The 25239-nt window shown below is 44.1% G+C and overlaps 1 protein-coding gene across 1 annotated transcript in view; it reads left to right on the top strand.

The window, feature by feature from the left end:
• TRPM6 (transient receptor potential cation channel subfamily M member 6) overlaps window positions 1-4805 on the top strand; it is a 146598-nt gene extending 141793 nt beyond the window's left edge. The window contains exons 38-39 of the mRNA XM_074953237.1: window positions 3266-3372; window positions 4681-4805. Of these exons, the coding sequence (XP_074809338.1) occupies window positions 3266-3372; window positions 4681-4805 (232 nt within the window). The remainder of the gene's footprint in view (window positions 1-3265; window positions 3373-4680) is intronic.
• The last annotated feature ends 20434 nt before the right edge of the window (window positions 4806-25239 follow it).

A 25239-nucleotide genomic window follows, 5' to 3' on the forward strand; every position in this document is an offset into this window, starting at 1 on the left:
AGTATTTAGAAAGGGTGGCCAATACTAAACCCAGGGCCAGATCTTTAGCTGCTGTAAATCAGCATAGCTTCATTGACTTCAACAGAGCTAAACTGATCAAAGTCAGCCAAGGATGTGACCTATGTGTGCGGTACATGAGGTGTGCAGTGTGAAAATTGATGCAGTTTGGATTCCAGGCCAAAATATAAATAGCTGAAACTTTATTGCCAGGAAAATACAGGGCCAGTTTCCAGACACAGTTTCAGTCCCTGCAATCTCATGTGTTTTGCTGTACACCAGAGCTCTGGAGGGAATTCTCTGATGAATAGTGCCTCCTGGTGCTCCTGACAGGATCTAGCAATTTTCACTACCAACAGCACAAGGCTATGCCTATAAGGCATGTGCAGGCACAGGAGTTGCATCATGACAGCGATGCAGATTCAGAGGTGCTGTAAATAGGGGTTTATGTTTCGAGTTAGCAAATAAGGATGAGCAGCATTAGCCTGGCATAACTTACATACTGAGAGAGCTGACGAACAGGCTTGTAGCAAGAAAAACATGCCACAGGAGGGTATAAAAAGATATAAGACAAAGGAGATGGCTGTGGTTAAAGGCAGTAGGAGTTAGAACTCCCACTATCTCCACGCAGATGCCAAGGTAGGCGGTTGGGACACCAGCAAGCAGAGGTGTCTGAAGAGCCATCAGCATGTATCTGAAGGGCCAAAATAAAACTTTTCTAGCGCATTTGTACAGAACTAGGCTTCCCTTCAATGTGCTGAACAGGCCATCTACGTGGCTTGAATGCAGGACCTCCATATCTGAAAGCATGAGCCAGTATAGCTTGAGCTGACAGACGAGGTCCATTAGTTCAGAGGCAGCTCAGACTCCTCAACTTTGTTGTGGTCTAGGCACTGCGGGGGACGGACTCACACTGCATTAGCACAGGCATGCTGCTTTACTTACAAGAGTGCCTAAGGGCTTGTCTACGCTACCAAGTTTTGTTGACAAAACTTATGTCGATACCCAAAAGTCGACAAAACAAAAATCGTCAAAGGGGTTCACACTTGCTCCCTCTGTCGACAGCTCATGTCCACACTGGGGACACCATCATCGACAGGGTGAGCAATGCACCGGGGGTATGTATCCCACAGTGCAGTGTTGTGGGAGGGAAGAGCTGATCGCTGTGCATCTTGGGATTCTCTCCGAGTTCTCCCACAGCCCCCTCAGCTGCCAAGAGCAGCATCATGAGTAGCTCTGTGAGCTCTCGGTGCTGAGGAAGGGCAAAGCAGCACGGCAGTCTGTCTCCCTCCCCTTGCAGCAGCAGTCTGCCTGCTGCTGTGTTCCTAGTGCAGGGCAGAACAGGAGCATTCCAATGATTTACTCTTTGTTTGTTCCCCAAAGGGAGCAGCACACAGATACTTCCCCCAGCTTTGAAAGGGGAGGGGCGCATGCCTGCAGGGCAGCAGAGATCAAAACACTGAGCAGAGCAATCAGGGCAGGCAATGTGGGATACTGGCGGAAGCCAGTTCTGTCGACAAAACAGTCAGCAGTGTCTACACTGGCTCTTTGTCCACAATAAAGGGAGGGGAAAAGACAAAAGTTTCTGGTAGGGGTGGAAGTTTTTTGTCAAACTGGGCGTTTTTTACGACAAAAGTCCCATTATAGTGTGTAGGCTCATGCTGTTTTGTCACCAAAAGGCAGTTTTTGGCGATAAAACTTGCCAGTGTAGACAAGCCCTATGACTGCAACTTGTTGGCACTTTACCAAATTGGACCAAAAGCGACTACCACATACCATGGTATTCAAAGTGCTTTGATGGCACTTTAATACCTTGCAGCTTCTACTCTATTTCTGTGGCACTAAGGAGCCATAGAGGACACTAGAACTAGTCCTAGTTGTGTTATTTCCTTGAATGAGCCTGGGAACAGTTTCTGCTTCTCAGCCAGACATTAAGTTGTTATCAGGCCTTCCATTCTAGGTCTGGTGTTTCTTCATTGTAACCACTGTACTTCTCTCCAGGGGAAATGGGGATTCATTTTATATATATATATATATATATATATATGGGAAAAGTCCATTTTTGTCCATGCCCTTTTTGAAAGCTGCTCTCCTTTGAGGTGATTGATGTGTTTTTGTGTGGAGAGTAGAGATTTGTGAGATTCAGATTCTTTTTTTCAGGTCTGCTTTTCTGAGCTATAATTGATTTCAGATTTTAAAATGTGTTGTTTCCACTCTGCATGTCATTAAAATAAAATATTAGCTTTCATAAAGTTTCTTTGGAAGTGTTCCTTATGTGCTCTGTTCCATGATGTCTAGAATGTCAATTAAATCCTCGAGAATAATGGTGGAGAAATATTAAAATTAATGAACACTGATCTTTCAAACGACATTAAGAATCTGTTATAATTATGCAGTTCTTCTAATACATGTCTGGTTTATCTTAGTCTATTTGTTATTTTGTCAGCTTCATCCAGAATATGCTATATGCTTCCACAAATGAATTTGGTTACATTGCTGAATTTCCCAGAAAATGTAGGAATACAGAAATGAGTACAGTTGGAAGCAGATAATTGAAGAGCCTTGTTTACTAGCAACGCACTGTATTCTTAATAGGTGTTGGTGTAAATAGAGTTCTTCTTGTTTTAGGAAATTTCTTTCTGTTTGCAAACGCTGAAACTGTATTTGTTTAAATGATCTGTTCCTAAATCAGGTCATAGTTCCATTGAATTTCACCTCTTTGGTAGCTCTGGTTTATACCCTAATGTCTCCCACAATCCTATTCATTCTGTAGGCCTGGAGAATAGTTGGTGCAGCACAACCATGCTGGTCCTGTTGTGGGGTAGGTGGAGGGAGGTCCACACCAGGAGCCCATGCCCCTTGAGCACCATAGATCACAATTCTGTCAAGAGGGTTTTAGTGGGGACTGAGTAAATCCACCAGGGATTCCCTCCCCAGTGGAGACAGAGCACAGTGGCCATTAGTATTCCTGGACCTTTGAGGTTACAGAAGTAGCCAGGGAGTAACCTGGTACTCCTCCATGGGCTGAGTTGAAGGAGGATAACTTCATTAATCTCCCCAGTTGTGCACTGGAGACAAGGTTTGACCCCATTTATTTAAAAGGTTTTGGTTGTACTTTGGTTTGCTAAATAGAAAAAATGGTCTCACTGAATAACTTATCCCTGAAACAGCTTCACTACATTCTAAACAGTAGAATTCCAGGGGATAATGCATAAAGCACATCCTTTCTTTAACTTTCAGCTCACTGATATTCTCTCATTTCTTTCAGATCTGGAGGGATGGTGTTTGGACCAGCAAACCTAGGGGAACATGCAATTAAAAACTTCATTACAAAGCACTGTTGTAACTCCTGCTGCAGGAAGCTGAAACTTCCTGGTATGAACTGTAAGATTTTATATGTTCCTGAGCAAATCCATTTTAAGAACAGAGTTCTGTAGAAGCTGGTATGGGTGGCATATTGGGCATACTGTTGTGTCTTATTTCCAGTCCATGTCTAACTTTCTAACTCCAAAATAACAAAGGTCCTGAAATGACTAAGAACAGGTATTGACTTAGAACTCTGGTGAGTTGTGATTAAGTAACACTGACAGGTTATCTTTTTCCTCAGTAAAGCTGATGATCTGGAGCTCCCTTTGCATGCACAGATGAAGTTGCGCTGCACTGATTGGCACTCAACTTCCCTTTTTCTTTTGCCTGGCTATCATTTTTAAATTAGAAGCCATCAGTCAGAGGTCTGGAGTTCATGATGTGAACCCCTACCATTAAACACACATTAAATTACTTTCTTCTCCATGGAAAACAATAGATCACTTTCCAGCGGGATCAATATAGTTACCACAGCAATAATTTTTAGCCTTTAAATAAGGGTCTGAGAAAATCCGTAAAAATCAGCATTGCAGCAGCCCACAGAGAGATCTCCATGAGTCTTTCTCTGCTTGCAGATGTTGCCTTCAAACTTGGCTCCATATATCACAGCTTTTGCTTTCTATGTATTTGGAACCACCTATCACATAAATTATATTTGTTAGAAATGTACTTTTCATTGTGATGTAGATCAGATCTGTTTTATGGGGCTCAGAGTGTCAAAAATATTTGCAGTTCTGGGTGAAAAGTGTTGTAATATGGTGTCGGATGAAAGACAGAGAATTGCTATCTATGTTTTTTTTTTCTAATGAAAAATACTCTGATTTCAATAGCTGCCTCATTCTGAATAGGGTTGCTTGCCTCTGTGGCCAATGGATATTGGGATGCAGGAGGAAGGGGCAGGACTTGCAAATGATTAACTAGTAGTGTAGGACAGTGGAGAATACATTTGTGTAAGTTCCCCACCCCCTCTGCCTATCCATGGGTCCTCCTCTAGTGCATCTCCTCCCACTCTGGGCTGACCTCTCTTAGAAAGAGTCAGGTCAGTTTAGCATCTCCCTCTCCCCCAATGCACAATATAGGGTGACCAGATGTCACAATTTTATAGGGACAGTCCCGATTTTGGGGTCTTTTTCTTATATAGGGTCCTATTACCCCCTACCCCCGTCCCGGTTTTTCACATTTGCTGTCTGGTCACCCTAGCACAATATAGGGTTAACGTGCCCCTTACTCTCACCCTCAGGATCTGGCTTTTGCATAGTCTGCGTATATTCTTCAAACAGTTACTGTCCATGTCACTGAATTTGTTTCCTCCCACAGATATGAGAAGAAATGACTACACCCCTGCAAGGCTCAATCCAGCTGTCAAAGTGGAGACAGAGGCAGGAGCAGAGAGTGCTGTTGCTACTGATGACAAGCTTCTGGAAAATTATACCCGTCTGTGATCAAGCAGGGTGACTTTTGGCCTTTTGAACACTTGAAAACACTCCTTACTTAGTTTTGCCACCTGTCAGTCTGAAAGGACAAAATCTAGGGTATGTCTATACCATAACCACAGGGTATGACTGTAGGTCAAGTAGGCATTCCTGAGCTAGCTTTAATGTAGGTCAGGTCCCGTAGCAGTGAAGTTGTGGCAGCAGGAGTCTCAGTGTGGCTTGTATGAGCCTGCCTAGAACCCTGGGTAATTATTCGTGGGGGAAGCTCACGCTACTGTGGGTTAACTGTTCTGGGACCCAAGATAGCTAGATTAGGTGGAGTATGTGTACTCAAGCTATAATCATATCCTTTGATTACAGTATAGACAAACCCATAAATGCACAAGAGTGATATCCTACAGGTAAATGCGGCACATGTTTTCCAAAGGAAATTCTTTATTTTCAGTGCACTGAAGATTTTTGCACTTCGTTGTAATACTGCTTAGTAAAAAGACTGGAACAGGGGACTGCCTTACCTGTTTATAAAGTTCATTTATACTTCAGTGCCTTAGCTGGACATATGATATGAAGCTGAACGGTGTTTATTTTGGAAAATAAATGGGGCTGTTTTTTTAAAGCTGTATTTCCCCAAGTAGGAATTATATGGTGCTTATTTCCCTGCTACCTTACCTGATCCCTGCTTTCAGTAAAACAATGTATGTATGCATATGCATAAATAGCTCTAGAGCTGTATACATGGCCCCCGTGTGTTCAGTGTGGAGAAAACTGGGTAAACGTTTTTTGGTGACTCTGTAGTGCAGTTTGGATGCAGAGATGGGCCATGTGAGAACAATGACAAAGATTCTCCAATGTATGTAGTTGCCTAAATCCCATGGGATTTAAGTGCTGAAATACCTCTTGAGTCTCTGGGCTCAAGAGTTTAAAAGTCATGTAAACAAAAGTCCTCATTCTGTGAGTTTGGGAGAGGACTGCACCGTGCAATGATGGCCCATTCCTGCATTCTTTTCACACCCCAAAAATCCCATTAAAGTGAAAACTGGAGGTGTAATGAAACTGCATGTCTTTCCAAATGTGAATAGGTCAGAAGGTGAATTCATCCGCTGCAAAAGCACTATACTTTTTACAACCAAAACGTTTCAATTTTTAAATAGCATTTTGTCTTTCTTGAAAATGTCTGTAATTTGAAAAAAAAACCCTCTCAATTCTTTAAGTTTTAAGATACAATAGAAAATTGAAAAAAACTAATGAATAATATAAAATTACACTTGCTTGGGTGTTTAGTTGAATATTGTAGGTACTTGGCTTTTCTCCCAAAGTGTGATTGAGTAGGTGTAGAGATACATTTTCTGTTAGCTCTTTCCTACTGAGATCCAGTGGCAGATCAAAGATTTATGCATGTGCTTAAATTGTGCACTGTGATTTCAATGGAACTACTCAAAGCAGGAGGTACAAGTAAGCATGTCTTGGCAGGATTGGGGTCGTAGTGACCCCAGTGTTGCACTTTCTAAAATCTTTAACCCCTCCAATCAAATTCCAAATCTTGTGTTAGCTGATTTCTTCTTTTTGTTGTAAATAGTTGATGCTAGAAATGCCAAATTTTGGAACTTAAAAGGATAGGAAACTTCAAAAAAACGAATCTTACATTTCTGTTTTTCTCTATACTATATTTTGTAGCTGCTGAACCACTCATTGCAGAAGTCATCATGAGACTTTGAGTGTCTGAGAGTTGTGAACAAAGACATTCTAGTTGACTCTGTGGAAGAAGATTGTAATGTCACGTGATTGCACCAGTAATTTTGTTTCCTTTCAGGCAGCATATCTTTCTAAATCATGCACTGAAGCAGACCATTACAGGTCAGTGCATGGCTAAGCTACCTGGGATAATATCCTAGCTCCATTGAAATCAAAAGGAATTTTGTCATTGACTTCAATAGGTTCAGGATTTCACCCTGGAATCCAGTGTTTTTCATTTACTGGGGCTCGATCTTGCTGCCATTGCAGTCAGTGACAAAACTCCCATTACTTTAACTGAGAGCAGCATTGTGCCCCACTATGACTTGACATGAATTTGGTACATTTAGAGAATGTATATGTAGATGTAAGCAGGGTCTGAATGAGTTTCTCCCGTGACAGCTAGCTGGGATGGGGAGAGACTTCAGGAGCAAACTGTATTTACATGAACCTGCTTTGCCTAGATATCCAGCAGATAGAGTGGTGTTGCTCATAGTGATCAACTTTGGCTGGTGTTGGGTTACAAATCACTTTAGTACTAAATACAGGAGTAGTGAAAAGTTGTTATCAGTGTTGTTATATTTTATGAATAAAGGGGAGCAGAACTGTGCTTAACCTGTCCCGAATGCGGGGGTCACCCTCAGCTGAAAGGACCTCGTTAAGCCCGGGGCTCAAATGCCAGACCCCGGTGAAAGTAAGAGGGGTGGGGACAGGTGTCCCAGCCAGGCGGTGGGGACTCTCCCTAAGGGTCCCTGGTCTGATTTAACCTGTTCCTCCCCACAGTTCAAAGATAGAGCTAAATAGGCTCCATTAGGAGCCTTTTGTTATTTTAAGTGCTCAAAACAGCTGAAATCACTTGTGGTGGGGCAGTGTTTCTGCCCAGCATAAGAGCTGACAATCACTAAGAGCTGACAATCATTAAGATACTGACCTGTAGAGGTCGCAGCAGAGAGGCAGGTGTCAGCAAAAGGTGACTGAGGAGTGGCTGTTGGGAGCGGTGAACTGAGAAGTGGCTGGTGGGAGCGGCAAGCAGTCGGCTGGCTGGGCAGCAAGGAAGAGCATCTGGCAGGGCGGCCAGCCAGAGCAAGTGCTCAGATGGCGGAATAAGTCAGGTGCCTTCTTCCCTGGCTGGGAGGTGAACTCTCACAGATGCACCTCTGAACTCTGGGTCCTCACTGACCAAAGACAACCACTGTGAGGTATGGTGAGGGAGCAGAGAGGGACACAGTAAAGGAACTTCTGGTTGTAGAACTCAAGAACACGAGGCAGAAGACACCACCCCACGCACCCTGGGGTGGGTGTCCTGCTCGCAGTTTTAGGTTTATGAATCCTGCTTGTGGCATTTTTCCTAATTAATGTTGTGTGACTTCCCCCTGTCTTTAAAAGTTTCTTTTCTGTGCTTTTTGTTTCAGCAAATGGGATGTTAGGAATCATTAAAAAAGGGATAGAGAATAAGACGGAGAATATCTTATTGCCCTTATATAAATCCATGGGATGCCCACATCTTGAATGCTGCATACAGATGTGGTTCCCTCATCTCAAAAAAGATATACTGGCATTAGAAAAGGTTCAGAAAAGGGCAACTAAAATGATTAGGGGTTTGGAATGGGTCCCATATGAGGAGAGATTAAAGAGGCTAGGACTTTTCAGCGTGGATAAGATGAGACTAAGGGGGGATATGATAGAGGTATATAATATCATGAGTGGTGTGGAGAAAGTGAATAAGGAAAAGTTATTTACTTGTTCCCATAACATAAGAACTAGGGGCCACCAAATGAAATTAATGGGTAGCAGGTTTAAAACAAATAAAAGGAAGTTCTTCTTCACTCAGTACACAGTCAACCTGTGGAACTCCTTGCCTGAGGAGGTTGTGAAGGCTAGGACTATAACAGGGTTTAAAAGAGAACTGGATAAATTCATGGAGGTTAAGTCCATTAATGGCTATTAGCCAGGATGGATAAGGAATGGTATCCCTAGCCTCTGTTTGTCACAGGCTGGAGATGGATGGCAGGAGAGAGATCACTAGATCGTTACCTGTTAGGTTCACTCCCTCTGGGGCACCTGGCATTGGCTACTGTCGGTAGACAGGATACTGGGCTGCATGGACCTTTGGTCTGACCCAGTATGGCCATTCTTATGTTCTTATGACTCTGTGCTTGTGAGTGGGGAAGTATTGGCTCTCAGAGGCGCCCAGGGATGGTGTATAATTTCCCCAGATTACTGGGTGGGGGCTCAAGCCAGTTCTGTGTTGTATTATTGGAAAGGAACTCCTAAATATTGAACCCGGCCCTAGTTGCTGCCAGCTCCACCTGGCAGAAGGGTTACATATAAATTCTTTGCTTGGAGTAATAAAATGTCTTGGGAGTTAATTATTTCCAGTGCTTAAATATATTAGACATAGAAATAACCACCTGCACTATTTTCAGCACATATGTTTTTGATCCTTGAAAGCACAAAGGGACACTGTATAGTAATAACAATAATAATTATTATTATTTTAAAGATTTTATACTCTGTAATATTTTCCAGTTTCTATTACCTCTCACCTTACCAGGTTTGTTGTTTCCCATTTGACAAAAATGGACTTCCCTTTGTTTCCTCTGAACAACTCAACATGTTAATAGATTGTTTACTTGCCCGTCATCAAGTTCATTAAACTTTTGCTCCCCTTGTTGACAAAATGGCTAAAATCATCTATACAAGAATCTTGCAGCAGCTGTTATTTTAGGCTCTAATTTAGGAAACTGCTTAAGCCCATCCATATTTTAAGCATGTGTTTAAGATCAATTAAATTAATTCCTTAGAGTTAGGCACATGCGTAAGTGCTATCTTGAATAGGGATACTTTCCTGAATCGATGCCATAATTTGGGCCTAACGGACTTTCCAGTGCCTTTTTAATATTACATAGAAGTCTTTAAAATCGTCTTACAACGTATTTAACCTTGACTGTGCCCTGGTCTACACTAGGACTTTAGGTCGAATTTAGCAGCGTTAAATCGATGTAAACCTGCACCCATCCACATGATGAAGCCCTTTTTTTCGACTTAAAGGGCTCTTAAAATCAATTTCCTTACTCCACCCCTGACAAGTGGATTAGCGCTTAAATCAGCCTTGCCGGGTCGAATTTGGGGTACTGTGGACACAATTCGATGGTATTGGCCTCCGGGAGCTATCCCAGAGTGCTCCATTGTGACCGCTCTGGACAGCACTCTCAACTCAGATGCACTGGCCAGGTAGACAGGAAAAGAACCACGAACTTTTGAATCTCATTTCCTCAAGAAAAAAGGCGCGAAACAATTGTCTGCTGCTGCTTTCACGGAGGGAGGGAATGGGGGCCTGACGATATGTACCCAGAACCACCCGAGACAATGTTTTAGCCCTATCAGGCATTGGGATCTCAACCCAGAATTCCAATGGGCAGCGGAGACTGCAGGAACTGTGGGATAGCTACCCACAGTGCAACACTCCGGAAGTCGACGCTTGCCTCGGTACTGTGGAAGCACTCCGCCGAGTTAATGCACTTAATGCACTTAGAGCATTTTCTGTGGGGACACACACACTTGAATATATAAAACTGATTTCTAAAAAATCGATTTCTATAATTTTGACCTAATTTCGTAGTGTAGACATACCCTTAGTTATGACACTGTTTAAACAATAGTTGTTGTCCTCTTAAGAATTTGTGGCTTCTGAAAATTTCAGTAACGCTCATGAGTGGTTATAATTATGTGAACTGCAAATTGTTACTTGCTTATTATTTTCACATTACTTTTCTAATGTACATGCGTGCCCAGGTAAATATATATCAAAGTAATCATGGATTCTTTTAACAGTGCCCAAGAAAATCACAGGTGTTTTTAAAGACAGTTAATCTAAACATGTACAATGTCAAACTCTGCTTATTCTGTAATGCTATAACCGCAATACAGTGCCTGCCTTTACAACTGTTTCAGGCTGCATTTCCAACATAGTACTCATCTTTTCCATGTATGCACAATGCACTGTAGTAAATTTTCAATAGCTATAGCTGTTAATTACTTTTACCTTAACTTAAAATACACATTTGAGAAGGGCTGATTTCCATTTCATATAGTTTTAAATCTGATATTTTGACTAAAAATGTCTTTTTTCTGTCTCTTTTACAGTGCATTGTAAATTGTAATAAGAAAAATTAGAGAATTTTTTTCTTTAATCCTCAGTGTCAATATCAACTATTTCTGAGATTCTGCAAACTCCTGCTAACATTGTCCCATTGAAATCAATGTCAGTACTCCTGTTGACTTCAATGGGGACAGGGTCAGGCCCCTTATTTACAAAGATCATTCACGTGCGCAAAGGGTATGCAGGATTGGGCTTTTTCTCTGGTTACTTAGTGCCACCCACTGCAGAGTAAATAATTCATGTCGAGGCTCAGAAGTGTCTGATTTTAAATTTCAAGATTTGTTTTAGATTAAAAACACATTTGGGAGAGCGTTTACCTTGCTTGTGGGCTCAGGGCCAAATCCAACTCACCTTACTCACAAGGAGGATTTGGCCCTACATAGGAATTCATTACATAGAAGCATTTTTTTAAAATCAGAACCAAAGAATTTACAGGCACGTATCAAAAATGTGAGTGAAAGACCTTTACTGGGGTAAGGAAGTAAGTTAAGATTACTCAAAGCTAAATGGTACACTAATCTCAGCCGCCATTGCCTTGGATACTTTTGCTTAAACATATGGGAAGTTTAAAGGTTTCAAACCTCGTTCTCAGTCAGTCTATTCTCATGTGCTTTTGTAATGGTCATGGCATAGTCAGTGACTTCTTTACTGTTGGTGAAAAAAGATAGGACGGATATAAGATATATAATTTCCTATGAATGTACTTAGGGTTTTTGTGATTTTGTTGGTCTGGTTTATCCTGTTCTGAAAACAAATAAAAACAGTTTCTTCATTGATAAATGTACAACCACAGAACATGTTTCTTAAAGGTAATGGAAACAGGCAGCAAGCTACATACAGAAAATAATGGGACGTTATTTTTTACTTGGGAATTTTTGGGAATAATTGGGACCTTGAAATAATAAATAGATTTTATTTCTATGTCTCTGTCATGTGCCTTTTAATTCTTTTTTCCCCATTATAGTAATTCTTCTTTACACACATGTGGTGACTGCGCCATCTAAAAAAGTGGAAAGTCTGTTTCCATTAGAATTCCGCTGTCTTTTTAGTTACAGTCAGGGCTAGTGAATACAGCTCAGTTCATAAAATAAGCCTCTGATTTTACACTTTATCTGCCTACATTTTTAATACGTAAAAATCTTGGTAATCATTTTCTAAACGAAGAAGCTGTTATAAACCAAACATGAATTAATTTGAAGTGACTGCATGATTCCTAAAACATAGTTCTGGAATTGTAGTGTGAGTGGAAAATAAAGCATTTGGTATAAATAAACACCTTTGGGCCAGAGTCTCAGTTGATATAACTCACTGGAGTGCCGTTGAAGTCAATTAGTTACGCTAATTTACACCATGAGAGAATCTGGCTTTAAGTCTGTTTTTTGTTCTTAGAAGGGAGATGCAAAGAGGTATTTCAATCTGTGCCTTGACATGGTCTTCAGGAATCTAAGGACCCTATGCGGTGGGAGTGTTCCTGGAACATCTACACTGCAATTAAACATACCCTTAGCCTGAGCCCTGTCTAATTGCAGTGTACACATATTGTTACGGGGAAGGAAAACTTGATGTGCCTAGTTGGCATTAGTTTATTTGTTCTCTCTCTCCAAACGTTAAAAATAAATGATTTTCCTCCAGATTGTGTCATGTAGCCATGTGACAAAAACCCCTGAAGAGTTTAAAAAAAAGAAAGAAAGAAAGAAGAAAAACCCACTCAACAAACAAAACCAGCTACTCATTTCCAGCAAAGAAAGCTTTTGACATGCTTTTTGTGTCAGGGATTTAGTTAGGAAGCTAAAACCTTCCATTTCTCAGTCTGTCCCAGAACAGGGTCAATGCAGAGTCTTGACAGTGCCCTGCCAGTCTGATGCAACCACAACTGGTAGGCTGGGGCGAGGGGAGAGCAAGGATCAGAAAGGGGACTTTGACTTCCATAGCCATTCTACTCTTAGCTTTCAGGAATAAACCTGTAATCCTGCTGAGCTATGGCCAACTGTGTGTGTTGCCTTTGTGATCTGGGCTATGCACAACAAAGGGATTAAGGGAATGTTAAATTAAAGAGTATTGGCTTCTGTATAATTCTGACACAGAACGCTTGTATCATGCTAACATGCCTCTGGGATTGGAACAAGCAGATAAAGCAATGGTGACCTCACCATTAATACTGGCAATTTACTATGGTAAATACATTGTATCAAAGAACTAGGAGACAAGATATTGAATTCAGGTGAAAGAAATAGACATACTGAAATACGGTATTAGTGTGGAGAGAGTACAGTCTACTGCGAGAGCAGGGAACTGGTTGCCTGGAACCCCTTGGTTTCTATCAGCAGCTGTAGTGTAACTGTGATACCACCACCAACCGTAGGATTAGCAAAGTACCTTAGCATTGTTCTACTTGTGATCTCTTGGACAATGCTATAGTTGATTAGGTCCAGATGCACAAAGGTACTTAGGTGCCTAAGTCCCAGTTTTAGGCTCTACTGTGGCCCACAGAACTCCCGCTGAACTCTGTAGGCACCTAAACTCACTCAGCACCTAAATTTTCAGGGTAAAAATTCCCTTAGGACCTAGGTTTCTGCCTCTGAACAAGCACACTGCTGTCTTCCTCTTGGCATCTGGGCACCTACCTCTCACCTAAGCCACAGAGCAATCCACAAAGTCAGGGAAGATGGTGGTCGAATGCCTACCTTGTTTGTGGGGCCAAGGGCAAGTGCTGACCTTTTCAGAGGTTGCACAGGTCGGATCTTCTTCTTTCTGCACACATAGGTAACATCTTTCACACACCTATCTGAGGCTTCTTCAAACTAAACCTGTAACATGCCCCCAACCTGTTCTTACAGGTATAGCTCCTATTAATCTAAATAGAAATAGTACAAATGCAACAGTAAAACAAATATTAACACAACCTCCAAGCTCACCTCTAAATGCAATGTTTCAAATATAAAATAACTTCACCAATTGTTGCAAGGTGTTCATGCTGGCCCACATGTATTTCCACAGGTCATTAGCCAGGTTTGATCCCTCAACCTTCAGAAGCATGGCAAAGAGCTCTACCCCTTTAGATATAAAAGCAACTGGTGAGGGAGGTATGTCGTTTTCTCCATGAGAACACCCCATACAGGGTTATACAACTTTTTGTGAACTCAGACTAGAATGATAAATAGTAAGTTCTCTAGTTCTGGGAGTAGAATATGGGCGAGTGGTGAGACACTGTGCAATCCAATAAGGCTGGCCCTGTTTGGGATGTCTGTAGAGAATGAATCTGGGACTGCTAAATCTGAAAGTATGAGCTTCTACTACTTGAACTAAAGGACCAGTCCAAGCAGTATGGTGACGGTAGCAGACTCAAACCTCTGGATGAGGTCTCGCTGCTACAGATGGCCAGAGAGCCACACTGTGCTAGCCTGGGTTACACGGGAGGTAGTGTGCCATATTTCACCTGACAGCAACAGAACAAAGATTTAGGTCCCATGCCTAGCTCTCCTTGCAGTGACTTGGTCCAACCTCATAGTTATCCCAGCTATAAACTGGAGGAATTATATGTCCCCAAATGTAGCAATTACAGCCATTGTCAATAAGGGGTGTGAAATGCACAGAGCAGTCAGTAGAAGAATTTGGGATTAGCACCCCCCATGGACTCTTAGTTGGTAGTTCAGTGCTCTTTCCCCTATGCTCTATGTATTAAGTGGCAGGGGGTGGGGAGGTGGGGGGAGAAAGTGTCTCTCTCTCTCTCATGTCAAAGTCATATGGGAATGTATGCATAACACAAGTTGGCAGGTCTGCTGATTGCATGCTTTTGGTCCCCAATGGTTCTTTAACTGTAGTGGCTTTTACTGCTGCCAAGAGCTGAACTCACATTTCAGGACAATTTGAGAAAATCCAAAATAGAAGAATTTCTCTGGGAACTGACTCCATCCCTGATATACCACTAAGCATCCTGGAACAGGTTAGGCACCTACAGTGAAAATACATAGGGCAGCAGTGAATATGAACAAGGCTTTGCTCAGGGAACTATTCCCTTTACACAGAGGAAGTATTGCACATGTGATGTGGGCTTAGAAAGCTGGAGTGCCTCAAAAGCTACCAGATTGAGCCTCAGGATGCTACTGAAACCAACTGGGAGCTTACGTGCTGTAATTAGTGTTACTCAACTGACCCCCACATTGTGTATGTAGGTTGTATATGTACACCTAATGACCGTTTCTGTTATGAAGAGCTGCAGTCTAAGGAGATAAGAAGCAAAGACCACACCTTCATATTTCACAATATCATCAGACTTATGTGCAGTGGAGATTTATGAACCAAAACTACAATTAAGATGCACTTTGAAAATAATGGCATAGTGCAGTGAGAACTGCAACCAGTGGGTCACATTTGCAAAGCATCTATGGGTAAGCCTACACTGTAAAGAAAAACCACCAGTGCTGAATCTCACCATCCTGGTCAGCCGACTTGGGCTCATGGGGCTAAAAATATCATTGTAGACACTCCCGCTCAGGGGCCTGAGCCTGTGCTCCAAGACCCTCCACCTTGCTGGGTTTGGGAGCCTACCTCCAGCCCAAGTGAGAGCATCTACACTGCTATTTTTAGCCCAAGCTCTGCAAGCCTAAAGGCTTGTCTACACTTAAAATGCTACAGCATCACAGCTGTGCCACTGAAGCACTTCAGCAAGCCACTCCCTACACTGCTGAGAGGGAGTCTCCCTTCATCATAGATAATCTAGCTCCCGCAGACGCAGTCGCTAACGTAACAGAAGACTATTACTGTCTACACAGGGATTTAAGTTGGCTTAACTATGCCACTCAGTGGTATGGCTTTTTCACACCCCTGAGCGACATAGTTATGATGATTTAATTTTCTAGTGTAGACCAGGCCTGAGTCAATTGACATGGGCTCTGAGACTTGATGTGGACGGTTTTTCTTTTGCAGAGTAGACATACCCTTAGTGACCTAGGAGCCTAAGCCCCACTGAAACTACAAAGTCATTTAGGAACCTTTTAAAATGTTGTCCACTATCTTTAGGCAGCATTGTAATATTTTTAGAGCCACTGGGCCCAAAGATAGATGGGCTATTGTGAATATGTATTAGATTACTTCAGGTAATAACTATTATGTAAATAAAAAACTACTGCTGTTGGATAAGCTACATTATGTCAAATTAAACATTTTTGCCTCTTTTCTAAATTAGATACAACCCAGCTAGCAGGCAAATAAGCAGTGATGTACAAGTGACTATTTATGTAAGAAGCCTATTAATATACAGCACAAATGAGAATCCTGTGGAGAATCTAATTCATTTTCTACACTGAATGACCATAATCACTGTACGGTTTAGCCGTGTCAACAGCTAAAGTTAGGTGGTAGGGAGCATTATATTTTGTGTGTTGTAGTGAATTATGTAAAATCCTGATTTTATGTAAGGTACTTAATTGCGGCATGTCCTTTGGAACATACTTAACATCTTTAATAAAAACCTGGTTCAAAGCATTTAGCACTCCTGTTAACACTTCATTCCTTTTAGGATTTGGTTTGGACTTCATGTGTAAAACATTTACTTTTACTCACCATGCAATAGCTGAATGAAGAGGCAATGTTTATTGTTCTATGGAACTATTGTCAGGTACCTGTCAGAGAGCAGAGTACAAGGTATTTAACAGTTCTACACCATCAGTTAAAACACCGAGAGAGAGAGAGAGAGAGAGCATTTTTGTACACACCTTGGGTCAAGATTTCACCTCTTATGACAGGACTTGCCTTTGCTCTCATTAAGCTCCGAGAGGTAACAGCCATTGGAGTCAGCAGATACTGACCCCTTTCCTGGCTTCAATTCAGCCTAACTTTAAGCATGCGAGCAATATGACTGAAGAGAAAGTCACCGCTGAAGGTTGACCAGCTAACATTTTTTAAAACGCGACTTGTTCTGTGTACACAGGGAGCTAAGTCCTGTTTAAAATCTTGTTAAAACCTTGCGAATTAGCTAACCCATTTAAAACACCTGTTTTCTGAGTCTAGGCATGCTCTCCTTTCTTAGCTCCCTGTAACCCCCAGCAAACAAAGGCCTCCAATCCTCTTCGCTTCCTGGGCAGTGGCTGGCAAAAGCCTCTGGTTCTCTCGGAGGTCAAAAATTTAAAGTATATGAAAATACATTGGGGTCAGACATCTAGTGAGCTGAGTCATCCAGAGCTGGCTGCAGAACTAGCATTCTACAAGCTGCCCTGGCCATCTGCTGCTGCCATATGCTTTCTCTACTTTCCGCCCACCCTCACCATATTCTTCTTGTCCAGAGAAATACTGAAGCCAAGGTCAGCTCAGAGCCATGGATTTATACACCACAGGCTTCATAGATCTATACCTATGCTCTAATACCTATGCTTTTCAATCATGCTGGTAAGCACATTAGCTAGTTATTGATGCTCATTTGCTAAATCGTTATGAACATTGCCATTATTAGGCCTCAGTTAACACACAATTCAGATGGATGAGCCGTTTCATACCTCTCAGTATATTGTTTCAGGCTGTTGTCCCAAGCCTCAGGAAGACAAGTTCACATTTGAAAAGTTTACTTGACTTTGCCCTGGTCTACACTATGAGTTTAGGTCGAATTTAGCAGTGCTAAATTGATTTAACCCTGCACCTGTCCACACGACGAAGCTATTTACTTCGACTTAAAAGGCTCTTAAAATCGATTTCTGTACTCCTCCCCTGACGAGGGGATTAGAACTGAAATTGACCTTGCCGGGTCGAATTTGGGGTAGTGTAGTCACAAATGGAAGGTATTGGCCTCTGGGAGCTATCCCAGAGTGCTCCATTGTGACCGCTCTGGACAGCACTTTCAACTCAGATGCACTGGCCAGGTAGACAGGAAAAGGCCCGCGAACTTTTGAATGTCAATTTCCTGTTTGGTCAGCGTGGCACGCTGCAGGTGAGTGCAGAGCTCATCAGCAGAGGTGACCATGATGGAGTCCCAGAATTGCAAAAGAGCTCCAGCATGGACCGAATGGGAGGTATGGGATATGATTGCTGTATGGGGAGATGAATCCGTGCTATCAGAACTCCGTTCCAAAAGATGAAATGCCCAAACATTTGAAAAAATCTCCAAGGGCATGAAGGACAGAGGCTATAACAGGGACCCGCAGCAGTGCCGTGTGAAAGTTAAGGAGCTCAGGCAAGCCTACCAAAAAACCAGAGAGGCAAACGGCTGCTCGGGGTCAGAGCCCTAGACATGCCGCTTCTATGATGAGCTGCATGCAATTCTAGGGGGTGCAGCCAACACTACCCCACCCCTGTGCTTTGACTCCGTCAATGGATTATCACGCAACAGGGATGCGCATTTTGGGGATGAGGAAGATGATGATGACGAGGAGGAGGAGGAGGTTGAAGATAATGCACAGCAAGCAAGCGGAGAAACCGTTTTCCCTGTGAGCCAGGAACTGTTTCTCACCCTGGACCTGGAGCCAGTACCCCCTGAACCCACCCAAGGCGGGCTCCCAGACCTGCCAGACAGAGAAGGGACCTCCGATGAGTGTACCTTTGTAACTATAATACATGGTTTAAAAGCAAGCGTGTTTAATGATTAATTTGCAGCCAGTACAGCTACTGGAAAAGTCTGTTAACATGTCTGGGGATGGAGCGGAAATCCTCCAGGGACATCTCCATAAAGCTCTCCTGGATGTACTCCCAAAGCCTTTGCAAAATGTTTCTGGGGAGGGCTGCCTTATTCTGTCCTCCATGGTAGGACACTTTACCATGCCAGGCCAGTAGCACATAGTCTGGAGTCATTGCATAACAAAGCATGGCAGCATATGGTCCCGGTGTTTGCTGGCATTCAAGCAACATCCGTTCTTTATCTCTCTGTGTTACCCTCAGGAGAGTGATATCATTCATGGTCACCTGGTTGAAATAGGGGAATTTTATTAAGGGGACATTCAGAGGTGGCCATTCCCGCTGGGCTGTTTGCCTGTGGCTGAACGGAAATTTTCCCCACTGTTAGCCATGTGGTGGTGGGAGGGGTGAAGTTATCATCCCAGAGAATTGGGGGTGTGTGTGGGGGGGGGAGGGGGAGGTTGTTGGGTTTGTGCTGCATGTTAACCTGAAAACCGCAGCCCCTCCTTTTAAATTGCCAACCCATTTTAAATGGCCAAACCAATGGGTGCTTGGTATGGGAAAGGAGGGCGCTGCTGTTTGAAACCATTCCCACATGTTATGAAGGTTAAAGAAGCTAAAAGACTGTGGCTTACCATGGTTGCCTGCAAGCCGAATTCTGTTGCCCGCTGGCCCTGCGTGTGTGATCTCTCACACCAAACCGGCTGACCCTCAATATAAGAGGCAAAATGTGACCTTGTACCGAATGCACATGTGCTATGTAATGATAACAGCAAGGTTCACCCTGAAAGAGTCGACTCATTGTTCTCAAAAATGTGTCTTTTTAACTACTATTCTTCCTTTTTTCCCTCCCGCAGCTGCAATATTTCAATGCTCACACTATCATTTCCTTCCCAGAGGCTAGCGAAGATTAGAAGGTGAAAAAACTGCACTCGCGATGAAATCTTCTCTGAGCTCATGCAGTCCTCCCACACTGAAAGAGCCCAACAGAATGTATGGAGGCAGACAATGTTAGAGTCCAGGAAAGCACAATATGAACTCAAGGACAGGTGGCGGGTTGAAGATAATAAGTGGCGGGTTGAAGATGATAGGTGGCGTCAGCTTGCTGACAGAAGGCAGGAGTCAATGCTGAGGCTACTGGAGGATCAAACTGATATGCTCCGGTGAATGGTTGAGGTGCAGGAAAGGCAGCATGAGTACAGACCGCCGCTACAGCCCCTGTGTAACCAACCGCCCTCCTCCCCAAGTTCCATAGCCTCCTCACCCAGACGCCCAAGAACGCGGTGGGGGTCACCCAACCATTCCACCCCAGAGGACTGCCCAAGCAACAGAAATCTGGTATTCAATAGTTTTAAAGTGCAGTGTGGCCTTGTCCTTCCCTCCTCCCCCACCCCTCCCGGGCTACCTTGGCAGTTATCCCCCTATTTGTGTGATGAATTAATAAAGAATGCATGAATTTGAAGCAACAATGACTTTATTGCCTCTGCAAGCAGTGATCGAAGGGGGGAGGGGAGGGTGGTTAGCTTACAGAGAAGTAGAGTGAACCAAAGGGTGGGGGTTTTCATCAAGGAGAAACAAACAGAACTTTCATACCGTAGCCTGGCCAGTCATGAAACTGGTTTTCAAAGCTTCTCTGATGCGCACCGCGCCCTCCTGTACTCTTCTAACCACTCTGGTGTCTGGCTGTGCATAATCAGCAGCCAGGTGATTTGCCTCAACCTCCCACCCCACCATAAACATTTCCCCCTTACTCTCACAGATATTGTGGACCACACAGCAAGCAGTAATAACAATGGGAATATTGGTTTCGCTGAGGTCTAAGCGAGTCAGTAAACTGCGCCAGCGGGCTTTTAAACGTCCAAATGCACATTCTACCACCATTCTGCACTTGCTCAGCCTATAGTTGAACAGCTCCTGACTACTGTTCAGGCTGCCTGTGTATGGCTTCATAAGCCATGGCATTAAGGGGTAGGCTGGGTTCCCAAGGAAAACTATAGGCATTTCAACATCCCGAATGGGTATTTTCTGGTCTGGGAATAAAGTCCCTTCCTGCAGCTGTTGAAACAGACCAGAGTTCCTGAAGATGCAAGCGTCATGTACGTTTCCCAGCCATCCCACGTTGATGTTGGTGAAAAGTCCCTTGTGATCCACCAGTGCTTGTAGCACTATTGAAAAGTACCCCTTTTGGTTTATGTACTTGCTGCCCTGGTGCTCCAGTGCCAAGATAGGGATATGCATTCCGTCTATTGCCCCACCACAGTTAGGGAATCCCACTGCAGCAAAGCCATCCACTATGACCTGCACATTTCCCAGAGTCACTACCCTTGATAGCAGCAGCTCAGTGATTGTGTTGGCTACTTGGATCACAGCAGCTCCCACAGTCGATTTGCCCACTCCAAATTGATTCCCGACTGACCGGTAGCTGTCTGGTGTTATAAGCTTCCACAGGGCTATCGCCACTCACTTGTGAACTGTGAGGGCTGCTCTCATCTTGATATTCTGGTGCTTCAGGGCAGGGGAAAGCAAGTCACAAAGTTCCATGAAAGTGCCCTTATGCATGCAAAAGTTTTGCAGTTATTGGGAATCGTCGCAGACCTGCAACACTATGCGGTCCCACCAGTCTGTGCTTATTTCCCAGACCCAGAATCGGCATTCCATGGCATGAACTTGCCCCATTACCACCATGATGTCCACATTGCCAGGGCCTGTGTTTTGAGAGAAGTCTCTGTCCATGTCCTCATCACTCTCCTCACCGCGCTGCCATTGCCTACTCAACGGCTTTTGCAAGTTCTGGTTCTGGTTCTGCATATACTGCTGGATAATGCGCGTGGTGTTTAGAGCAGTCATAACTGCCGCGGTGATCTGAGCAGGCTCCATGCTTGCCGTGGTATGGCATCTGCAGGAGAGCAGAGTGGCAGCTGAAGTGGTGGGTGGATGATGATGCTGATAGCAATATGGTGCCTGCACGGAAAAAGGTGTAAAACGATTGTCGGTTGTTGCTTTCACGGAGGGAGGAGCAAGGGGTAGGTTGGCAGTAGACAGTGCAGTACGACTGCTAGCTGTCGTCCTCTCCTGGGTGCTTGCAGTGCTGCTGGCTGGGAGAGCAGCCTGAGGCAGAATGGCCCCCCTCAAGGATTACTGAACTCACAACCCTGGGTTTAGCAGGCCAATGCTCAAACCACCGAGCTATCCCTCTGCCAATATTCCAGGCAGGACTGAATCTCCATTAGACAAAACTTAAAGAAGAGAATGACCTGAGTCACTCCCATTTATGTCTAGGCACCCCTGACAGACCTCACCGAGGTCTGCCAGGAGCACCCATGTCTGCCCAGGTGACCCGACCGACCTCACCAAGGTCGGCCAAGAGCACCCAGGAGACGACAAGGATGGCTACCAGTCGTAATGTACCATCTGCTGCCACAAGGCAATGAGCTGCTGCTGAGTAGCAATGCAGTCCCATGTCTGCCAGCACCCAGGAGCTGTACGGTGACGGTGAGTTGAGCGGGGTCCATGCTTGCCACGGTATGGCATCTGCATGGGTAACCCAGGAAAAAAGGCGCGAAACGATTGTCTGCCATTGCTTTCACGGAGGGGGGGGGGCCTGACGACATGTGCCCAGAACTACCCGTGACAATGTTTTTTGCCCCATCGGGCATTGGGATCTCATCCCAGAATTCCAATGGGCGGCGGAGACTGCGGGAACTGTGGGATAGCTACCCACAGTGCAACACTCCAGAAGTCGACACTAGCCTCGGTACTGTGGACGCACTCCGCTGACTTAATGGTCTTAATGGTCTTAAGTGGGGACATACACAATCGACTGTATAAAATCGATTTCTAAAAAACCGACTTCTATAAATTGACCTAATTTTGTAGTGTAGACATAGCCTGTATAAAAGCAACAATGCAGCCCAGGGATTTTGCAAAGGAGTCCTAAAATCTGTTCTACAGCTTCTCTCTGTTTCCCACATCTGCTTACTGAAAAAGTCTCCCCACATGCAATTTATTTGCATTAACTTAACGCACTAACCTAATCATAATGGAGTTCCTCATTCCTGTTAGCCGATGGCCAGGGATGTTTGGTGAGGTGCCAGCTATGCCCGTTTATACCATCCGTGACTTTAACCGCTAGGACGCACTGTCCCTTCGCGGCAGGCAGCCCGGGCTAGGCTGACGGATGCCCCAAGGTCCTAACCACCCGTGACTTTAACTGCTAGAGCTCAGAGCTCCTTCGCAGCGGGCAGTCAACACTGACTGACAGGTGCCCCAATGGCAGCACTAAGAGCCTCTCCACACCCGTGACTTTAACTGCTAGAGCTCAGAGCTCCTTCGCAGCGGGCAGTCAGGATTGACTGACAGGTGCCCCAAGAGTTTGCCCCGTGGAGGCGGCACAACTCAACGCTAGGCTCTTAGTACTCTCACCTAATGGCCAGGCTTTACAGCCAAAACGGCTGAGGTTCTTTAATTGTGTTGGCTGCTTCACAGTAAACCAGAGAAACAAGTCAGGCTTATGCATAAATGGTTACCAAAATTTATTAAACTAGATTCTAATCATGTGGTTACAAAATTGCTAGTGCCTACTTATTTAAGTGTAGAGATGTTACACACACAAACAAGTTACAAAACTGAAGCTACAATCCCAAAGAAAGAAAACAAAGTATAGAGCTCTATTTCAAAATATGTGTACACTAAAGATAGGAGATCAGGTGTGGGTGCTTCTTACCCTCCTTGCATCTCTCGATTCCAGCGGTGCCAAGCCAGGATCGGTCACTCAATTCCGCGGAAAGACGAATAAGGGACAAGGCTCAGGGACCCTCTTAGCTGCAGAAGCCTTGGGAGGCTGTCACTTATCTGACCAGCAGATAGATAGTGAAAAGCACTCAAAAATCATGGTGCTGTAGGTCCCTACTTATACCTCTGTACTCCTTTATTCTCTTTCTCCTTTCTATGCTAAATTGGGGCTGGTCTGTCGGGGTGACGCCAGCTCTCGCAAGAGTAGTTCACACTTGCAAGGGAGAAACAATAAGTTTCGACTACTGGACACTTCTTTTATCAGGGTAAATATTTTCCCACCTAGGATGTTGGTGTGTGTGCATCATGCTGTTTTAGTAGGGGCTAAGAGCCATGTCTGTCACAGCGCCTCTGCCTGCTGTGAGCCCAATTGTTGTATACGTTCCCAGAGGCACATTGTCGCAGCACACCTGTGCTTCTCTCAGCTTCAAAGGCTGTGCTGGAGTGCCCTGGTGTTTTGGCTCCCGTGTGTTTCCAGCAATGCTGGTCTGAGGGGGGGGGGCTGGCTGTCTGGCTACATTCCACCCCCTGATGCACCACACTACATCCCAGATTGCAAGGTGGCGGTGATGCCAGCACCTCTTGCCCTCCTTGGGGAAATCTAGAAATACCCAACAACCAAATTAGAGGATGAGGGTTCGCGGAATTGGTTAGGATCCCTTTTTAGCTCTAGGTATCTGATTTGTGTGGAGGAAAGAGCAGTTTGAATCAAACGCTTCATAATACATAAAGTTACACAAAAAACAATTACAATAATTAAAATGGTTAAAACAGTATTTACAACCGAATGTAAAAACAGGGAGAGGGAAAATCCCAAGTGTTGAGCTAACCATTGCATCCATGAGGTTTGTCCATTCTCAGCCACTGCATGTAAAATTTTAACTGCACCTTTAATAGCAACCACATCTTGCTCTATTTGCCCTGAATGATTTACATAAACTTCTTTAGATGATCCCGTTACATATTTCACAGGCCGTCCCCAAACAGTGCGATACCATTGTCCCACCTCCCCCGAGTCAGTGCGAGGGTTGTTGGTGTACCATACTGGTCCCCACTGAAAGATGTTGCTTTTGTTCCACCAATCATTTAGGCTGAGTGGTACAAATTCAATTCCCAGTCCATTGGTTGAATCTAGCAAGGTGCACATCCAGCAATTTGTAGCACCAGCAGCTGAGGCGATGGTTTGGATTGCTCCCCGAAGAGGATGTTCTGGTATTGCCAAGGTGACTGGAGCCAACAGAAGGATCATGAGGGCTTGCAGGAACATATCTCTGGTGGGTCGTGGTCTAGCTAAAAAACTTATTTTAAAACCAAAAGCAAAAATTACACCTGCTATTATAAGTAATGGCAAATATATCAACAGTCCATAGTAGTCTCTAGTGATCAAACAGGTCTGCTGCATGGTCCATTTTGCTGACAGGTTAGCTGGCAGGTTGCTCGGAACCATGGGACCATTCCTGCAATAAATCACATGGTCAGCCGGTCTTGGATGCGATCCAAGCCTCTGTAATGGTTATTAGCCTTTTATCAGCATTTAAGGCACTCCATACACCTTTCTCTTTATAGGCGTGCAAAACGCAGGTAAAGGTTCCCAGGGCTGGGTGTTTAATCACCACAGTGTCTCCGGGAGCATACTTGGAACTGTGCAGTGGTGTTCTGGCAGGGGAGATAGCTTTCCCTGTAGGGAAGAATCCCCTGCTGATTGGACTTCCTGTAGGAGTCTGTCTGTTGTTTAATCTCTGCACCATTTCGTCCAGTCTGTCTCCCCATGTGCCATCAGTAGGCTTCAAGTGATTCTTTAGCAACCCATTCCAGCGCTCGACCATGCCATTAGATTGAGGTCGATATGGGAGGTGGAAGGTCCATTGGACTCCATGGTTAAGGGTCCATTCCCTTACAAGTTTATTCTTAAAATGCGAACCATTATCTGATTGGATTTCTTGAGGCATTGGGACAATTGCTGTTAAGCGGTTTAGTCCCATAATTGTGGACAACCCTGTTGCCAATCGGGTTGGATATGCAAAACCAATCCCTGAAACAATTTCTACCCCAGTCAAGATGTATTTCCACCTCTGCCTTGTAGTGGGCAGTGGTCCGACATAGTCGACCTGCCAGGTTGCCCATAGTGTTTTTCCATCTCTTAGCCTGGCAAACCTTTGT

This window comes from Natator depressus, chromosome 5 (genome assembly GCF_965152275.1).
Source record: "Natator depressus isolate rNatDep1 chromosome 5, rNatDep2.hap1, whole genome shotgun sequence".
Taxonomy (NCBI): domain Eukaryota; kingdom Metazoa; phylum Chordata; order Testudines; family Cheloniidae; genus Natator; species Natator depressus.